The sequence below is a fragment of the Lasioglossum baleicum genome, chromosome 3, assembly GCF_051020765.1.
Source record: "Lasioglossum baleicum chromosome 3, iyLasBale1, whole genome shotgun sequence".
In the NCBI taxonomy this organism is placed as follows: Eukaryota; Metazoa; Arthropoda; class Insecta; order Hymenoptera; family Halictidae; genus Lasioglossum; species Lasioglossum baleicum.
In genome coordinates this window covers 10,010,938-10,028,517 of record NC_134931.1, presented here as the reverse complement: position 1 = coordinate 10,028,517, position 17,580 = coordinate 10,010,938, and the positions used below count along the sequence as shown (strand labels likewise).

Genomic DNA, 17,580 nt, shown 5'->3' with positions numbered 1-17,580 from the left:
GTTCCCGTACCGCTCGGCCAGAGTTTTCACCGGGCGACTGGCAAAACAAGCAAAAACGCGACTGAATTTCTACGGCAAACGAAAAACAATTACCGTTAATGTATTCGCGACAGATCTCGTTAACGATAATTGATGTTCATCCTTAGTTCTGCGAACGCGTCTGTGCACGTCTACCAGAGAATTTCAGCCGTTACGATTAACGTCATCGATCGAACTCGGTAAAAGTATTACCAATATACAATTAGGCTTAATTTATGGTGCTCGGTGCGACAAGATTGCATTTAACAACGATATCACACGGCTATTATTATTAAGAACCAGTTTAGAATCCTCCTCATCGACTATCGTTAGGCTACTTGGGAGGCAGGAATCGTTTTCACGACGCGCCAGATGCGAAACGATGAAGCGCACGTGTCGAAAGATCATGCCACGTATACGCGCCAGTAATATTTAGGTGCACACCTGCAACCTCGCACGCGTGCAAATTCTCGCGAATTCAGTTTTCCTTACTCGACGCGCTGCGAATTCGCAATCATTTCTTTGAATCGCTGGAAAAAATTATCGTTCGATGCTAATGAATCATTGAATAATACTAGGAACAAATATTGAACCCCTTATCCTATACATACCGGCTTCCTAAATCCCAAAATTTCATCCACCTAAAACTATCTCCCTGAGGAACTAGATCTTAAGTATTCCGGGGCAAAAATATGCACTGACCCGTTCTTATGTAAATTATTAAATTATTTGTTTGCAATTTCTGAAATTAGATTTTCGTCCTCGAATGTGTGATTGAATTTCCTGAGATAAAATTTCTAATCCCTTTAGTCTCAATCATCCTATAACCCAGAGTCGCCAGATGAGGGGAATTTACTCGAATTTAGAAAAAAAGTTACCCTCTCTCTACCAGTACCGGATTAGTCATGTGACATTGGACATATGCACGAAAGATACGGAACGCATCACGTGACCGAGCTGTGACGTAAGCGTGAGGGAATAGCGCTGTAATAGAAGAAGGTTCGGAGTTTCAGAAACTTTGGCGACTCTGCCATAATCAAATTCTTGAAATTAAAATTCAAAACAATACAGTATAATTTGATATACCCCATTCATTTTCCAATCCATTAAATATTTAAAACAACACCTTCATGTAAATGCTTATATCAATCCTTATGTCAATAGGAATTTATTTCTAACTTGCATTTCAAACCTACTTTGTTCTGCTGAAAGATCTTTTTGTATAAATCAATGTATACTTTTGGTACATAAAAATGATTGCGTTTGTAGCTTTATTAAACACTGTTAACAATCCTGATTACTTACATCAAGATGAAAGGACGCGATCTGTCAACTTTTCATCTAATGTCAATAAAAAAATGAAAGCACTATAACGACATATAACGCCATAAAAGGATTATGTTTTCCTGAAGAAAAGTCGACCACACATCCTTGACCACACATTTGCCGTATTACCAGAGACCTCACACTCCAGCTCCGAAGGTTTCCATCACCCAGCAAAGTAACGGATAGCAAAGTGTCGGAAAAACAATGCTTTCCATCCCGTTTTTTTCTCCCCAAACCATTCATTTTTCCATTTCCTCCTCCGGTTGCTTCGTCTTCCATTTCAACGATCCTTCAGCATTTACCTACCGTCGCGTCACTTGCATTGCGGTCGTTTGTCCTTTCAGAAATCCGAGGCGCCGCGCCGCTAGCGTCACTGTTCAATTAAATTAAATCGTGTCAACTTCGTGTGCGCGCGCGCCTTCTTTTTTTTATGACCGTTTTATTTCTTAGTCGTAAAAACGCGATCCTCGCTCGTGTCATGCTCTTGCGCTATCCCTGCTTCATTGCCGCCGGAGGTCGTCACAGAAACATGACACGCATACAACAATTTTATATTTTTAACGTCTGAACCTGTGTGTGTATGCTGGTAAAACAAATTCGTTCGGACTCTTCGTTCTACAATCGTTGAATTTATGAAGACATATATTAGTGTACAAATTCATGGCTCTTTGTCTATAAATTTAAAAATAATCCACATCATTTTCTATCAGAGTCGCTAGATTAAGACATTTATGTCTCCACTCTACCTGTTCCTTTTACGACGTTATTCCCCACGCTTCCGACAACGCGTCTCGACTCTGTCATGCATGTGTCATATTTATACATACATTATACAGTTTAGCTTCAGTATACAGTACAGGTAGCCCTCCTACAACAACGCATCCTATAACACGGTTTCACTCTAACACGATAAGAAAATAGCAAAAACATTTGTACTAAAATGTTTGTTTTTTAATAGGTTTTCGGAACGTAACCCCCCTTTTTGTACTGGCTCTGGGTCTCATATAACAACAGTTTCACACAACACGGCATTTTAGGAACCTATCTACCGTATTATTGTAGGGTAACCTGTATACACAAAGTAACAGTTTAGCTTCGTGGTACTGCATACAAGGCATATGTTATCTCAAGTCTAAAGGTTACAACACAAAAGGTGTGTGTCTAAGGGAGATAGATTTTACAGTGTTGTCAGTCTCTCTGAGCCAGTCAACATTCCTGTTATAAATGTTTAGAATATAAGTTATCTACAACTACAGTACAAACGTTTTATGTATGAATCTTCATTGAAAAAATAAAGACAATGTAATAAGAAAGCATATCTGCGTTTATATGTATTGAACCACCAATTTTTTCCAAGCATCCGATTTGTTGTAGAGTTATAGTAGATTTCGTACCATCTTTTTCCTTGTCATACTATTCTCCTAATACAAAATTCAATTTTCGAAGTTTTCGAAATATTTTCGGCCGTCTGGCTTATCGTTGAGTTGTACTTCTGAATTTTCGAAAAATTTTCTATCGTCTGGATTGTCGTTAAGATGTACTGCTGAATTTCGTGCCACCTCCTTCGCTGTCATATTCTCCTAATACAAAACTCAATTTTCGAGGTTTTCGAAAATATTCGAAGAATTTCGACTGTCTGTCTTGCCGTCGAATTGTACTACTGAATTTCGTGCCACGTCCTTCGCTATCATGTTTTCCTAATACAAAACTCAATTTTTTAAAGAATTTCGTGCCACCTCTTTTACCACGATATTCTCCTAATGCAAAACTTAAGTTTTGCCTAATCTGAAATATTTTTTCCAAATTTTTCGACGATATTAATCTAATCCTACTATCCAATATTCATGGACAGGGTTGGGGGAAAAAGAACACATTAGATGTAGTAACAAATATTCTTTATTTACCACCGAAAATATTACAATATTACACGTGTATCATGGTGAGATGAGAAGAAGGTCCCTGGCAGAAATGCGGTGACGTAGTTAGAAAAAAGCAGACGATTGGATCAGAGTGTAATGGGGCGCCTCGCTCCACACGCATTTTCGTCTCTGACCGAAATATTGGCGAGGGAGCTCACACATACTGTGTAGCATATGACGTCAAACATAAACATTGGGACTAGGGGAGCACTAGGGATGTGGATAATCGGACCTGTATTAGACTCCTCTTGCCTCTGTGCCGTCGCGGTGCTAATTCTTCTTATCTCACCATGAAACATATACAATATAAATAGAACATAGAACAAACTAGAATGTTAGACACAATATAGAGCAGACTCGTAATTAATGTCTCGCGACGGCCGATTTTCGAAGGCTACGCGTCCCCTTGACACGCCCATAGGGAGCTATCCGTGACACATTAAGGCGACACTCGTATCAATAGATTCCGACATTGTTAATGCGTTTTTTTTTGTATGTGGTATCCCCTGCAAGCATTATGTTTCACGATAATTTCGGACAATAGATGTACAAAATGGATTTGGAAGATAAATGTTGAGATAAAAACTTGTCGAAACTAAAATTTTGACAATACAATTAAAAACTATTTTCAAAATTCATCTTTCGAATTTATTTTCTACATGTGTTGTCCGAAATTATCGTGCAGCATAGTGGAATAGGCCCACAGAGGTTACACTGACAAAGAAAAGCCGCATTAACAATAGTACCTACCCTCATGGGTGATGTGGAAATGTATTAATACGAGTGTCGCCCTAATGCGCGACGAACACTAAGGTCGTCACGGAGAGCGGGAAGCGCAGCCGGGTCAAGGGGCGTAGCCTTCAAAAATCATTTAATTTATACAAACAATGTTTATTTTGCATAAAAATTCGTGATTCAGCTATGATGCATAAATAATACAAATTGTGTGCCTATGTTTTCCTATTTTGAAGTCTGATGATGCCAGTGCCTAGTGTGGCAAATAAAAAATTTGAAACTAAATAGAAATCATAATTGATCAACTTTGAGGACGACGAATTAATTTGTACATGTAATATTAACAAAAACCGGATCAGTTCCAAATAAATTCAATCTTCTAATACTCACCATACCACACACATCAATTTGGTGATCAGTAAGTTGATTTCCCACTAATTTCTTGAAAGTATGTAGGATGATGTAGTACACGATGCAGTACAACACTGTGCAATGGACATAAAATGGGGATAAAAATCTGTTGACTCGATCAAAGATCAATGAACCACCATGAATGAAAGGGATTTCGAATGCAGTACAATACTATACTTCCAGCTCGTGCCTCATTTTATGGTAGCTTCATCTCTGCTTTCCCTCTCAACAACTCTCTTTTGCTCGAGCTCCATACGTGTCCTTCATGGCAAACACATCTTCTCTATTTTCTCCCTTCACCTTGACTCCCATCGGGCTCACATCCGAAGACATTTCTCCGGCATATTGAGTTTCCATCAGCTGCCAGGCGAAGGTCTCCCGTAGGAGGAAACGTGAAAGCTACTCTTCGATCGATGCCCAACGTTTAACGTTCGTTCGTTCTTCTTCGTGGAACCTGTAGTGAATACTCTCCGAAAAATCACATGAAATATTCGTAGGGCCGAGTGAAATTGGTATCGAAATCTTGCGCCAGTAATTTCTTAAATGACTACACTTAAACCACTTGTGTTCCTGCACGTTTACCTTCGTTTGAATATTTCATAAGGTTCAAACACGTGTGCCGGGGAAAAGTATCTCCTCCGAGGAAAGTTGAAGTATTTTCTTCGTACAAATCGAAGCTAATGACTCGAAAAATAAATATTTGATGTATTAATTCCCAAATAGGAATTTATTTCTCTCATTAGTTACTGGTTGCATTTTTGTGAGTTCTAGCTATGACTTGTTTCCAGTGTTGTGAGTGTCGTGTCTTCATTTTGGGACACGTATATTAATGTTCGTATACGCTTCTTGTATCTTAGGTTTCCTCCTACAATATCAAGTGTAACCTTCGGTGACCTGTTTAACGTGCTGCTCCTACACCAAGCCCTTATTAGGAGCTAAATGGATATGTTTCCCTTGTTAGCGGCACAAATGACATTCCGATGAGGGAAAGGCTTCCCATCCGCGGTAAAAGCTTTGAGATTTCTCCCTATATTCCGAGAAACACTCTCTCGCTTTCGACTTGTTACGTCCAAAAACGATATTGACGAAAATATTTATCGCAAACCTACGACTGCTACTTCTTTGCACATCTAATTTTCCTAATTTCTAACTTGTACCGAATCGACGAAATCTAATTCTCCTAAGTACTAACTATCATGGAAACTTATAATGTTGAAAATATTTATAAAACAACAGAGGCCTATTATTTCTTTGCGAGTTTAATTTTCCTAATTTCTAACTTTTTACTGAATCGACGAAATCTGATCTTTTTCCAAGTTTCAACTTTTACTATAAACTTATATTGATGGAAGTACTTATGAAAAAACAGACGACTATTATTTTTTTATAAATTTAATTCCTTTGGATTTTACCTTTTAGGGGAATATGAAACATGATGCAAGAAACTTGTTGAACAGTTAATACTTGGTTCTAAAATTGTAAGGGACTATCTAAAGACAGGCAGAAAATGGTAAGCAGTAGAATCTGAAGAAAATGAAATTGACTTTTATGGAAGCGTAGAAGTCTTTTTGGTCGTTATTGCAACGTTGTTTGCTTTCCTCAAGGCACGTGTCTCGAGTTTCGAGTTCCAATGAAATGAAGTTTTCAACATAAATTGAAAAGACAAATGCAGACGGACAAAACGACATTTGCCACTATCGATCCAGGCAGCATCAAAACCCGGAAACTTCCAACGCAATTAAACAAGTCGCGGCCTCGTACATAACATCTGTGTTTTAATAACGCATTGTGCACTCGTTCCTCTGTTCACGCGAAACAATTCGTTCCATATGTTGACCGTAAAAACAATTACCAGTTTCACACAATCAACATACGTTATCCAATAAAACAGAGAAAAGGAAAAATAAGTGTCGTAACGATGCCAAGTTACATGAAGGACTGTGTAACTTCTAATTACTGAATTCATGTTTTAAATAAGAACAGCACTTTTATAATAACATAATCTAATTTTTCTTTAGATTATTATTTAAATAAAGGCTGAAAATCTCCTTCTTGACGTAGCACAATTATTGAACATCTTAGACTGTTACTTGTTTTTTACGAGTTTGCAACGAAAAAATTCGTACAAGTTGCACAATGTATGTACTTTTAAATATACAGGGTGAGTCCGAAGAAACAGAACACCTAAATATCTCCGTTACTTTTCGTTGTACAAAAAAACTTTTAGGACAAAGTTACACTGTTTGAAGGGCTACATGTAACGGTGTAAGGGAAAAAATTTTCAAGGTCATCGATATTTTTTTAAATGGAATGAGGTATTTTTTAATACATCAATCGATGCAGCTGGACATTCGTTATAAAAAAGTACTAACCTATGTATGTCGAATAGTTCAGGAGATATTTTAATTTAAATAACTCTAAAATACCATTACTGTCGTACTTAAGACGTTAGCGTTTACTTACTTGTGTAACGTTTTAGTACGACAGTAATGGTATTTTAGAATTATTTAAACCGAAATATCTCGTGAACTACTAACTTTTTGACATACATAGGTTAGTACATTTTTATAACGAATGTCCAGCTACATCGATTGATGTATTAAAAAATACTTCATTCCATTTAAAAAAATATCGATGACCTTGAACATTTTTTCCCTTACACCGTTACATGTAGCCCGTCAAACAGTGTAACTTTGTCCTAAGAAGTTTTTTTGTACAACGAAAAGTAATGGAGATATTTAGGTGTTCTGTTTCTCTTCGGACTCACCCTGTATATAATCCTCACTTAGAAAATTGGTGCATTGAATGTTTCAGAAAAAATTCCTATAAAGATCACGCCCTGTTTAAGGCTGCCAACCAGGTACGACCCTTCAGTACACTGATACAAAAGTTAATTTGTATAATTTTCTAAGAAAACATATAGTTTGAACGATTTGTAACTTGTACAAGTAAATCTCGGAACGTGTTTATTGCAGTTTACCGCTACGACAGATAGCCATTGCAATCCGCAAACCTCGAATTACGCTACGTTTCATCTGAATTGTTTGAAAATGATTAAGCAAAGCGGCAGACGCTATCACGTACAAGCCGCGACAGAAACAAATAGGAGAATTTAAACAGAGCTGCTCGCTTAGGAATTCGAGGCACGCTCGTCGACTGCGTTTCGTAACGTCTCTCGTCCTCTGTAACAAAATTCCCTATCGCCTCACGAAACCTTCAACCATAGCCGACGATAATCCTGTGACAGAGGTCTCCTTGAAACGTGAAACAGAAGGGAACTCCGCTTTATGCATTCCAACTTCGCGACCGATGCGCTTAGTCTTGTGCGATTGCAAGAATATAAGCAAAAAAATACTTTTCGTTAAGAAGTGAAGAAAAATGATTGATTATTGTGAAAGTCCCTCTTCATGACCGAGAGGAAAAATATACTTATCTATCTATTTGTCTACAAAACATCTCGTAAAAAACTTTCCAAACACTTTGTTTTAATCTAACAATTTTATAACAAGCCTTGCATAATAATTTTTCATTTTATGGAGCTCTATTTCTTTGTACATTCTTTTTGGACATAAAGGTCATAAAAAGTAGCTTTCCATTTCAAATAACTTTAGTACTTCAATGTCGTCACAGGTTTCACCGGGAATTATGGGAGCAAAATATATTGTTGAAGTTCTGATGGAAGATTCTCTGAATGAATGAGATACTGAAGCTGGCAACGGACTAGAGAAATGTATCTCATCCGGACATAATTAGAATAAAGTGTAGGACGAAACTCACCGTTCGTGGGCTGATGCTCCCGGTAGCCAGGATTATTTATGGTTGCCGCGCGAGGATCACCTACAACCCTAATTTTCGTCGGGTCGCCGCCTCTCCTAGCATAAATACCCTCGTACACCGCGGTGACCAGCACTCCGAAGTTCAAGGCAATCGCAGCTAACTGTAACAGCAAATTTCGATGCAATTGGTTAGGCTAAAGTTGTGTCATCCAATTTATATTATACTTATACAATTTAAGAATCCAATAACCATAGAAAAAATAACTCTCCTGTTCTTGTTCGAACAATTGGAGTTCTTTACTTCTGCCAATGCTACTTTGAAGATTATGAAGGTGAAATTCGTTTAAACTGTGCATGGCCACATCTACATGATACAATTCTTAACACTGTATCCACAAAATACAATAATTCTCAAGCCACCATTTTTCAAAATAATGTGAACGCATACGTTCACAAGGGGACATATGTATTCTTCGAGTTCTGTCATTATCTCTCACGAGAATTGCCAATTTCCAAATTAGTTCCAGCAACAGAAAAAATGTTAACTGGACGCGCACCACAAGCCACCTTCACGGTTTCGCAGCCACGGACAAAATACAATAGCATTGTTCCGAAATTCGTGTTCAAATCGAGCAGCGGCCACGTGTTACTAGTGTTGCGCCTTCTTGCGGAATACACCTCGACCAAGTAGGAACGGAAGACCACGGGAAAGGTCAGAGGAGAAGTACTGTTCAATTAAGACGTACAAAGAGACACCGGGAAGCCATTGTCTCGCAGCAATGATTAATTCCCCGGTTTTTTCCCCCATTGTGGCTCGAACGACGCCAGGACACGGAGAAGAAGCAAGAAACGGGAAAGCCAAATAAACAGACTGGCGACGAGATGATTAATTGCGTAGCTTTCGACTACCCTATATCATCACAGTATATCTTTCATCTCGAGAAGCGTAATTCTTTGTTAATTCAACATTTTCACCGAGGAAAAGTTTCGCTAATGTGCACAAAAATTTTACTTCTCACAAGGAATTATCTCGAAACTAGAAATTCAAAAAATCAGAAACTTTGGGATATGTAGATACGTATTACGCTTGAAAATCCGGCTATTTTTCGGTTCTTTTTCTAGTTATATAAACAATTGATGAATATTTTACCAGACGATAGTCCACATTCAAACGAACAACTTTTGTTTGGAAACTTTTTTACTACGTATCCTCAAAGTTTTATAATTTTTGTAATTTCTGTGGGTTCGAGATCATCCGTTGTTAAATAAAGAGATTTTTGGTTCAAAATTTTCCAAGATTCTTGAATACAACTTTGTAAATGAGTATGAAAAAAAGAACAGAACTATGACTCGCAGCGGCATTTAATTCGTTGTAAATTGCGAATGGGTTTTACCTTGCCCTGTTTCGGTTTGTTCATTTTACCGAGCTCGATCTCGTCCTTGGCCTCCCGCAGAAGGCTCCGTCTCTTCTTTTCCATCATCTCGGATTCCGGATTATACTACGTATACGTAACAATTGTCACGTAACGTTCCGTGAAATTCCCGTACTAAATCTCCGTGGGTTTCACCATTCACGCTGTTGCCGCGGCAAATATTACCGCCCCATATGTCCCCGAGCACATAGTCATGCTTTCAACACTGTTTTACGCTTGGTCTACCACTGTTTGTTTGTAGTCAATATTCACAATTTTCACTGCAATTTATTTTTTCGACCCGGGATTTCGAGAGTCTCGAATTGATAAAAACGTCACGGATGTGTTCATTGAGATTTTTAGCGATTTTTAGCAATTGTAATTATAATACCTATTTAAAGAAATAAATTCCTCGAGCAATTTCCTATGAGTACATTCGTACAATCTCAAAACTGTGACCGTAATATTTTGATCCTGAGTGATAATTAATATTTAATTCTAGGTAAAGAATAGCATCATTTAAAGCACTAAACTGAAAAAATAAAATTAATAATGTTCACTGGTTATTCCATTGAAGTCATTTGAACAGGTCGTTAACTTCGTCGTAATTCTGTTTATTACTCATTCAGAGGTAGTTCCTGGCTCATAAAGTCTTCAAATTAATATGAAACACTACTTGAACGACACTAGAGTGTCATGAACAAAGATAACTTCAGTAACTAATGAAAAAATCAGAAGCAACAGTAAAAAACTTCATCCGTTGAACGATTTTAAAGAGTATTTAAAATCATACGTACACAGAGAACACCAATATACACAATAATTCCAAGCATAGATTCAACAATTCATTGAAGGATAGATTCAATGAAATAGTTTTTAGTAGGCTATCAATTTTAAAACGGGGAAACTCACAACTTATTCCAAGCTGTTACGCGTTCTTTATACCGGACAGTGTTCAATGAGCGGCGCAACAAAACAACAAAAGCACGAGTTAAAGCGAGCTACAGTTTCTAGAATCCACCGATTCATCAGATTCACAGTTCACTCCAAACACTTTCTTCGGATCGACAAGCAGTCAATTACTCGGCATTCATCGCATTTAATTGCGCCGGCTGGATGCGCAACAGAAATCTTCGGCACGAACGCGAAGACTCCATTCACTGATTAATTGATCGCGTGCACGCGTTAAAATTTCACAATTACGCGATTCCCTCGGTTAACCAAAGTTCCGTTCATTAATGGAGCAACAATATCGGCGGGTAACCCGCCGGGTCTCGTGTTTCAACGAACAGGTTACCCGAGAAACAGTGACCCGCTTAACAACTTTCACTGCGAGCACAACAATCCTTGCGCAACACACGTTTTTTCGTTTCCTATATCGAAGGAGACTGCCTCTTCCTGGCCACTGCACCAAAATAATAGACTACCTCGCGAACTAATATTGCAGACGCGAGGAGATAATTGAAAATTAACAAATTGTCGAACGTTTCGAAATGAGATAGGTAGCTCGTGGACAAAATGGAGAACGCGGACGAGCTGTCCAACGATCCGCACCAAAACGCTCACTGTCGTCCACCAATGTCGTCTCATTGTTTTTAAAGTGTCCAGGAGCCGGCGAGTGCCCTGACACATACTAACTAAGCCTCGCAGGGGGGCTTAAGGAGAGACACCTGCGAGCTGGTTCTGATCAGGTGGCCTTTTAGTATTTAATTCCCTGATCGCGCGCCACTCGCGTATAAGTTTCCACGCGGCGAAGCCTTTCGCGATCGACGAATCGGATCGGGTCCCCGGATTATGCTCGAAATCGTGGGAATTATTCACGCCCGGATCAATGGATCAGTCGTAATGATCAGCTCATTTTCTAGTAATTTCAATTGTAAATGTCGTCAACTTATAGATACGCTTCTGTAAGTCGTTATTCGATTTCATTATTTGCAAACGTACTGTGGGAAAAAAGGGGAAAATCTTAATAAACGTTGTTTTGTAAATTTTTTGTGCCACCTTTAGTTTGTTATGATCATAATTTATCCTGCTTTTCATTCTGATCATCAAATTTAAATTGTAAATTGAATTCAAATCATAGAAAGGCTTCTGTAAGTCGTTATTCGATTTCATTACTTGCACACTTACTGTGAGAAAAAAATGGGGAATATCATAATAAACGTTGTTTTGTAATTTTTTTTGTGCCACCTTTGGTTTGTTGTGATGATTTATCGTGTGGTTTTAACCCTTTCATAAAAACTTTTACGAAATTTAATGAATGACTATGGATCACATCGTGCAGAATAAAATTTTTTCTCTGTCGGTTGAAAGAAACAAAAGTTTAAAAAATTTTTAGGATATTTTTAACAATTTTACACAGTTAAAAATAATGTTCCGACGAAGAATCTACAGTCCATTGATAAGTTTTTCTTTTCTTTCTTTAATTCACCGCGACTATACGTGATGGATATTAAATTTCATTTTGTAAATCTGTTTGTAAAAATATTAATTTGCAAGAGCATTGACAGTGTCGTTATTAAAGTAACGGAAAGTAATTTTGCTACCATTAAGTACCACACATTAAAATCTCGTGTGCTACAAACTAGGAAGAGAGAAATCTTCCTCATTCGAGTTTCCCACGAAGGCACCAAGCATGCCACAATTACATACACCAAACTATTATACCATTATAACTGAAAACCTCTCTATTCTCAACCTTGTTCTGTCTCACATTAAAATTTAAATTATCGAAATAATACGTCTAGAGCTCCGACTGTTTCGAACAGTACACAATAGGGAACAGCTCTCTAATTGAATTATATATAATTATGATGCAATGTGGAGTCTACAAAATCACTCTAACTTCAGGAATTATACCATACCGTTCTACAATTATATTATTTCCACTAGACTTCCACTAGACCGAAGTAAAAGATGAATAGATCTCACAAGGTTTAATTTCGAATTCTTATAATTAAGCACTAATTGTAAGTAATAATTCCAACAAATGTTTGGAATTAGATTGGGCAATTTACAACTTGAAATTTGTATAGTCGAGAACTAAATATCCAATTTTAATTCTTTTTTCAAAGTAATAATTCCCACTTTTTGGAATTAGTTTGTGCAATATACAACTTGAAATTTTTATAATCAAGCACTGAGTGCACAAACACAATTTATATACTCTTCTCACAGTAATAATTCCAAAATATCAAATCAACTACAATAAATAAATAATTTGGTAATAATCAAGATATGTATAATAAATTTACAAAAACAAAATCCGAAGTCCGACGATGAATAATCATCGACCGCTAGACACCGCATTTTTCCATGATTCGTCACTCGATCGATCAACTATAACAGCTCGTCTGCGGGAAAAGTGAAACCGGAGACCCGGTTTGGCAATAATAAGCAAATGTCCGAGCGTGCCGTCATTATCGTTATCATTCACAGTGTTCCAATAACCGGGACATTCTTGCATGACGACGACGACACATTATCATCATCCACGGTAAACGCAGTTCGGTACCAGTTCCGTGACGACAGCATTGAATCCTGATACCTTTCTTTAGGCACGGTGATCGGGCGTGTTGCGTGTAATCGGTACAGTTATCAGGGTACGGGGCTCTTTCTTAATGACTCTATTAAGCAATTACTGCTGCGAGGTCGTGACGCGACGAATTTCAGAGCAGTTATGCAACCTGGATGATTTCAGAAAAAAGTGAAACTGGAGTATCCGCAAATTGGGGTTAAATGAAGCCATCTGCTTGGTTAATCGAGTTTGGAACTTTGTTTCCTAAGAGACACCATTCAGATTTCGAAGTTACTAATTGAAGTGTTCCTTCGGAGTTGTTAGTAAAATTAAACAAATTCAGAAAATTTCTCTTGAACACCTTCTATTGTGATCTATGCAAAATTTTATAGTAATTTCACAGACAAGGGTACACCTCACCAATTTTGGTGACCTTAAAATATGTGGTCAAGGTCATCATTCTGAACAACTTTTTCGTATACATATATGACCCGTTTATTTTGAGTTTATATATTTAAGATGTGTTTATAAAGATATTTAAGAGTTGCGTTTCAATGAAATTAAAAATATACGTATAGGATACCAATACATGTATCACACTCCTTAAGTGTATCTAAGAGAGTTAAATTTACAATTCCTATTAGAATAATAGCAATTATTAAGTGAATAATATGTGTCTTCTTACCAAGAATGGACTTAAGCCACTTTCAAAATTAACAACTAGATTTGTCATAAAATTTGAAACAGCCCAAGTACATTCGATATCATTTAAAATGCTTTAAATTGAAAAAACAATATTCAATTTATTTTATATTTCATTACAAAACTTGAAAAACACCATTTATGCAATTCGGGATAGCTTCTAACTATACAGGGTGGTCCGTTTAAATAAGGCCACCTAAATATCTCTTCAGGTTATTCTGATGCAAAAAATATATGTTACGTAATGTGCATGGTGTCAACGGTCCAAATATCTGGCAAGAATATTATTTCGGAGTTATCAAGGTCATCGATGATTTTTGATACATACCAACATTTTTTTTTAATTACATCGTGTAACTGATCGAAAAATACATTCAGATATGTATAATAACATGACATTGAGGGTACAACTTTCATTTTCGAAGATCAAGGTCATTTAAAGGTCATGTTATTATACAAATATGAATGTATTTTTCGATCAGTTACACGATGCAATAAACAAAACGTAGTTATGTATTAAGAAACATCGATGACCTTGATAACTCCGAAAAAAATGACCTTCGGAAAAAAATATTCTTGCAAGATATTTGGTTCATTGACACCATGCACATTACGTAACAAATATTTTTTGCATCAGAATAACCTGAAGAGATATTTAGGTGGTCTTATTTAAACGGACCACCCTGTATAAATTACATAACAATTTACTCTTCATTTACATTTCGTGTATGCGGGAGGGATTTGAAGAAGTCATGGTGCTCCGGTGGTATACATATATATCGTAGTAAGTCCATCATATCCTTGTATTTCGCTGTTGTAATTTGTCTTATATTTTTATAAAGTGGTGTCAACACAATATTTTCGAATTTTCTTGGTCTACCCCGACGTGGTAATAAATTCTATTTCGATATCGATATCTTATAGAAAATTTTATTTGGTTCATTTCTCAAAAAACATATTTTTAACCAAACATGAAACAGCTGACAAAATGGACTTGGGCCACTTTCAAAATAAACGGCTCATATGTTGCCGCCACTTGGCTTTAGTTTCTGAGATATTCTCAAAAAACTGTTGCTGCCATTAAAATGGATTCTCTCTCTCTCTCTCTGCACACACTTCCGCGTAATAAAAGGTATGATTAAACGTATGATTAGTGTTTACAAACTGAAACATGAGACATCTAAAGGCAGTCTACCATGATACGCCGAGAATAAACTCAAACTTAACCCAGACCTAACTTAAACCAAACGAAAGAGCACGAAATCTATTCTTATAAATATCTCGAAAACAAAGACAGAGCGTCGGTAACCCGTACAGGAAAAAGTTGCTTAGAATTATGAATTCTACAACATATTTGAGGTTCCATCAAAATCGGTGAGGTGTATCCTTTTCTGTATAATTACCAATTTTATGGTAAGTTTAATAAGATCAAAGGCATTTTAAGGTTTTACTCTCGAGATGTACTCTTCTCTTGACAAAATGAGCATCGTTAGATTTTATGCATTTATGGCAAAAATTAATGGATAACAATTTAAACCATTTTAAACACAGCATATATACATTGCAAACTATTTGTATTATATACACAGCAAACATACATTGAGACAGATTTTTAGTTGAGCCACAAGAAATTGTTCCAAGTGCAATAATCTTATTCGGCGGACCTTTTCGAACTCCCTGTAAATGTATTCAATACCAAATCGATGTACAGTGATTCTAGGTCACATAAACGATTTTCTGAGTCCCGGTACGACGGTTATTGGCTACAATAAATTTTTGAAAGCAGCCGAATCAGCTGTGCTTCGATATATACACGGCGTAGGCAGCATCTGCACGAAAATGACAGGAGACGTAGCATAATCGACGCATAAAGTCGCAGCATCTGGCTTCGAACGGGATCCGTCGGCGTCAGGAAATTGTGCGGATAAATCATCCGGCGATCGTTCCTCAAGGCTGGGGGAACGTCTGAGCCGTACGAGACGGATGAACGTATGATGGGACCGAGTTGCATGTTGCATCCAACGGTTTCTCTTCGGCGAGATAGGATGCAACAGGTTCTGACGATGAGTAAGCGACGCGAGGCGTCCCGTCGATAGGTATTAACGGCGCCGCGCCGGACACATTCTTTGCGACGGCGTCGGAGCACTTTTAGTTGCCTTCAGATAAAGTGGTAAAACTAAAGTGGTAAAACTTTTAAAATTTATTTGAATGAACGACGAAACATTTTTTGAAAAAGGGTTAAGACTTTCTGCATTGATGAGGAAATTTTCGGAGTCCATGATATTTGTGTTTTGAGAATTAAATTAGAGCACGGTTTATTCGAGTATCGTAGAACTTGTAGTTAAATTCAGATCAACGAGGCGTTTCTTCAAAAAGGGCTAAAATTTTTAGGTAAATTAGAAAGTTTTAAACCTTGTGCACTGTTCAGGAACGTTTTCAGATCCGAGAAATCGAGACGTTTATGTTCGGAGAATGAAATTGTGTCACAAAAATGACCACATGTTGCTTCCCACAACGCGATGCATCGAGGAACTCGAGAAGAGCAGAGTAGTTTCCCTTCGTTAAGTCTAGTATGCTAATCTGAAGTATCCGAACGAACGGTGAGCTTAATGGAAGGCTTCAACGCGATACCAGGGAAATTGGAATGGAGAAAGTTCGAGTGATTTAGCGTCTAGCGTCGTGGATGGCTTGAAACGTGCTGTGCTGTGTGGGTCAATGTGGACCCTGCTACGAAAGATCAATTGCATGTAATAAAATCTTCTTTTTAAACTGAGTGTTGCAACGTGTTTGAAATTACTAATGAAATCTGTTCTGAGAATAAGGAAAATCGGACAGCTACTAGAATTAGTGGTATCTAGTAACTTTACAGGCCCGAACCACTACCAGTATACTGGTACCCCCACTATCAACTATTTAATATTGCCCCTACCGTGTTTTGCATCTCGTGACTGCGTGGATACAACATCTCACACTCCTAATCTCTCCCCCATCTCCTCCTACACTTCACAGGAGTTTGGTGAAGAGGATCTAGGATTAGGGAGAGGAATCTAGTGGACAATTCTACCACTTCTTTGTCGTATGTCTGAGAGGATATGGTGTATTTATAATCTTCTGTTCATCGTGTTATAAACAGTAAATTAATTGAGACCGAGTAATAGAGCAATTTTCTCTTCCAATTCTTCCAACTGCCTTGTACACACTTTAAAAGTATATGAAGATTAAACTCTGCACACACACGAACCTCAGTAGCCGAGACATAGACTAATCCTTCCAATTATAATAAAACTTTGACGGATAAAAATGAAAAATTTTAATCGATTATATAAAAATGTATGTTACCTGCATGTAGAATGCTTCTCCCCTCGTGACAATGAAACTACCGGCTCTGTCGTCGGTCTGCAGGGCAAACAGGCTTGCTGCTACGATTGCCAACGATGCTGAAAAAGAAAGAAGTTCATGCTTATCTTCATCATGAAACACTGTCGTTTAGCTTAAACTTCCAAGGAAAATGTTATCTTAAACTTTCGAGGGAAGATGTGTCACAACCAAGCAAAATAATTTTAACAATTTTTGGTTTAATTTTGACAAAATAGAGGTTTGTAAGGCTTTGGCTTCGTTTCAAGATTCATTAATGCGGTCTGCTGCGGCGATCCTGTTCGATTCGACGATATTAGACGGTGTCGTTTAACGCAACAAGATCCACCGCGGACATTCGATTCCTCGTGTCTAAGGGTTGGTAAGTAGGCCGGTAAGTAGACAAGAGT

The 17,580-nt window shown here is 37.6% G+C and overlaps 1 protein-coding gene across 1 annotated transcript in view; it reads right to left on the bottom strand.

Moving 5' to 3' along the window:
- The window catches only part of LOC143221901 (uncharacterized), a 69,106-nt gene that overhangs the window by 6,380 nt on the left and 45,146 nt on the right, over positions 1–17,580 (bottom strand). Inside the window, exons 4-5 of the mRNA XM_076447559.1 lie at positions 17,156–17,253; positions 8,187–8,346 (exon numbers count right to left, since the gene is read on the bottom strand). Coding sequence (XP_076303674.1) covers positions 8,187–8,346; positions 17,156–17,253 — 258 coding nt within the window. The remainder of the gene's footprint in view (positions 1–8,186; positions 8,347–17,155; positions 17,254–17,580) is intronic.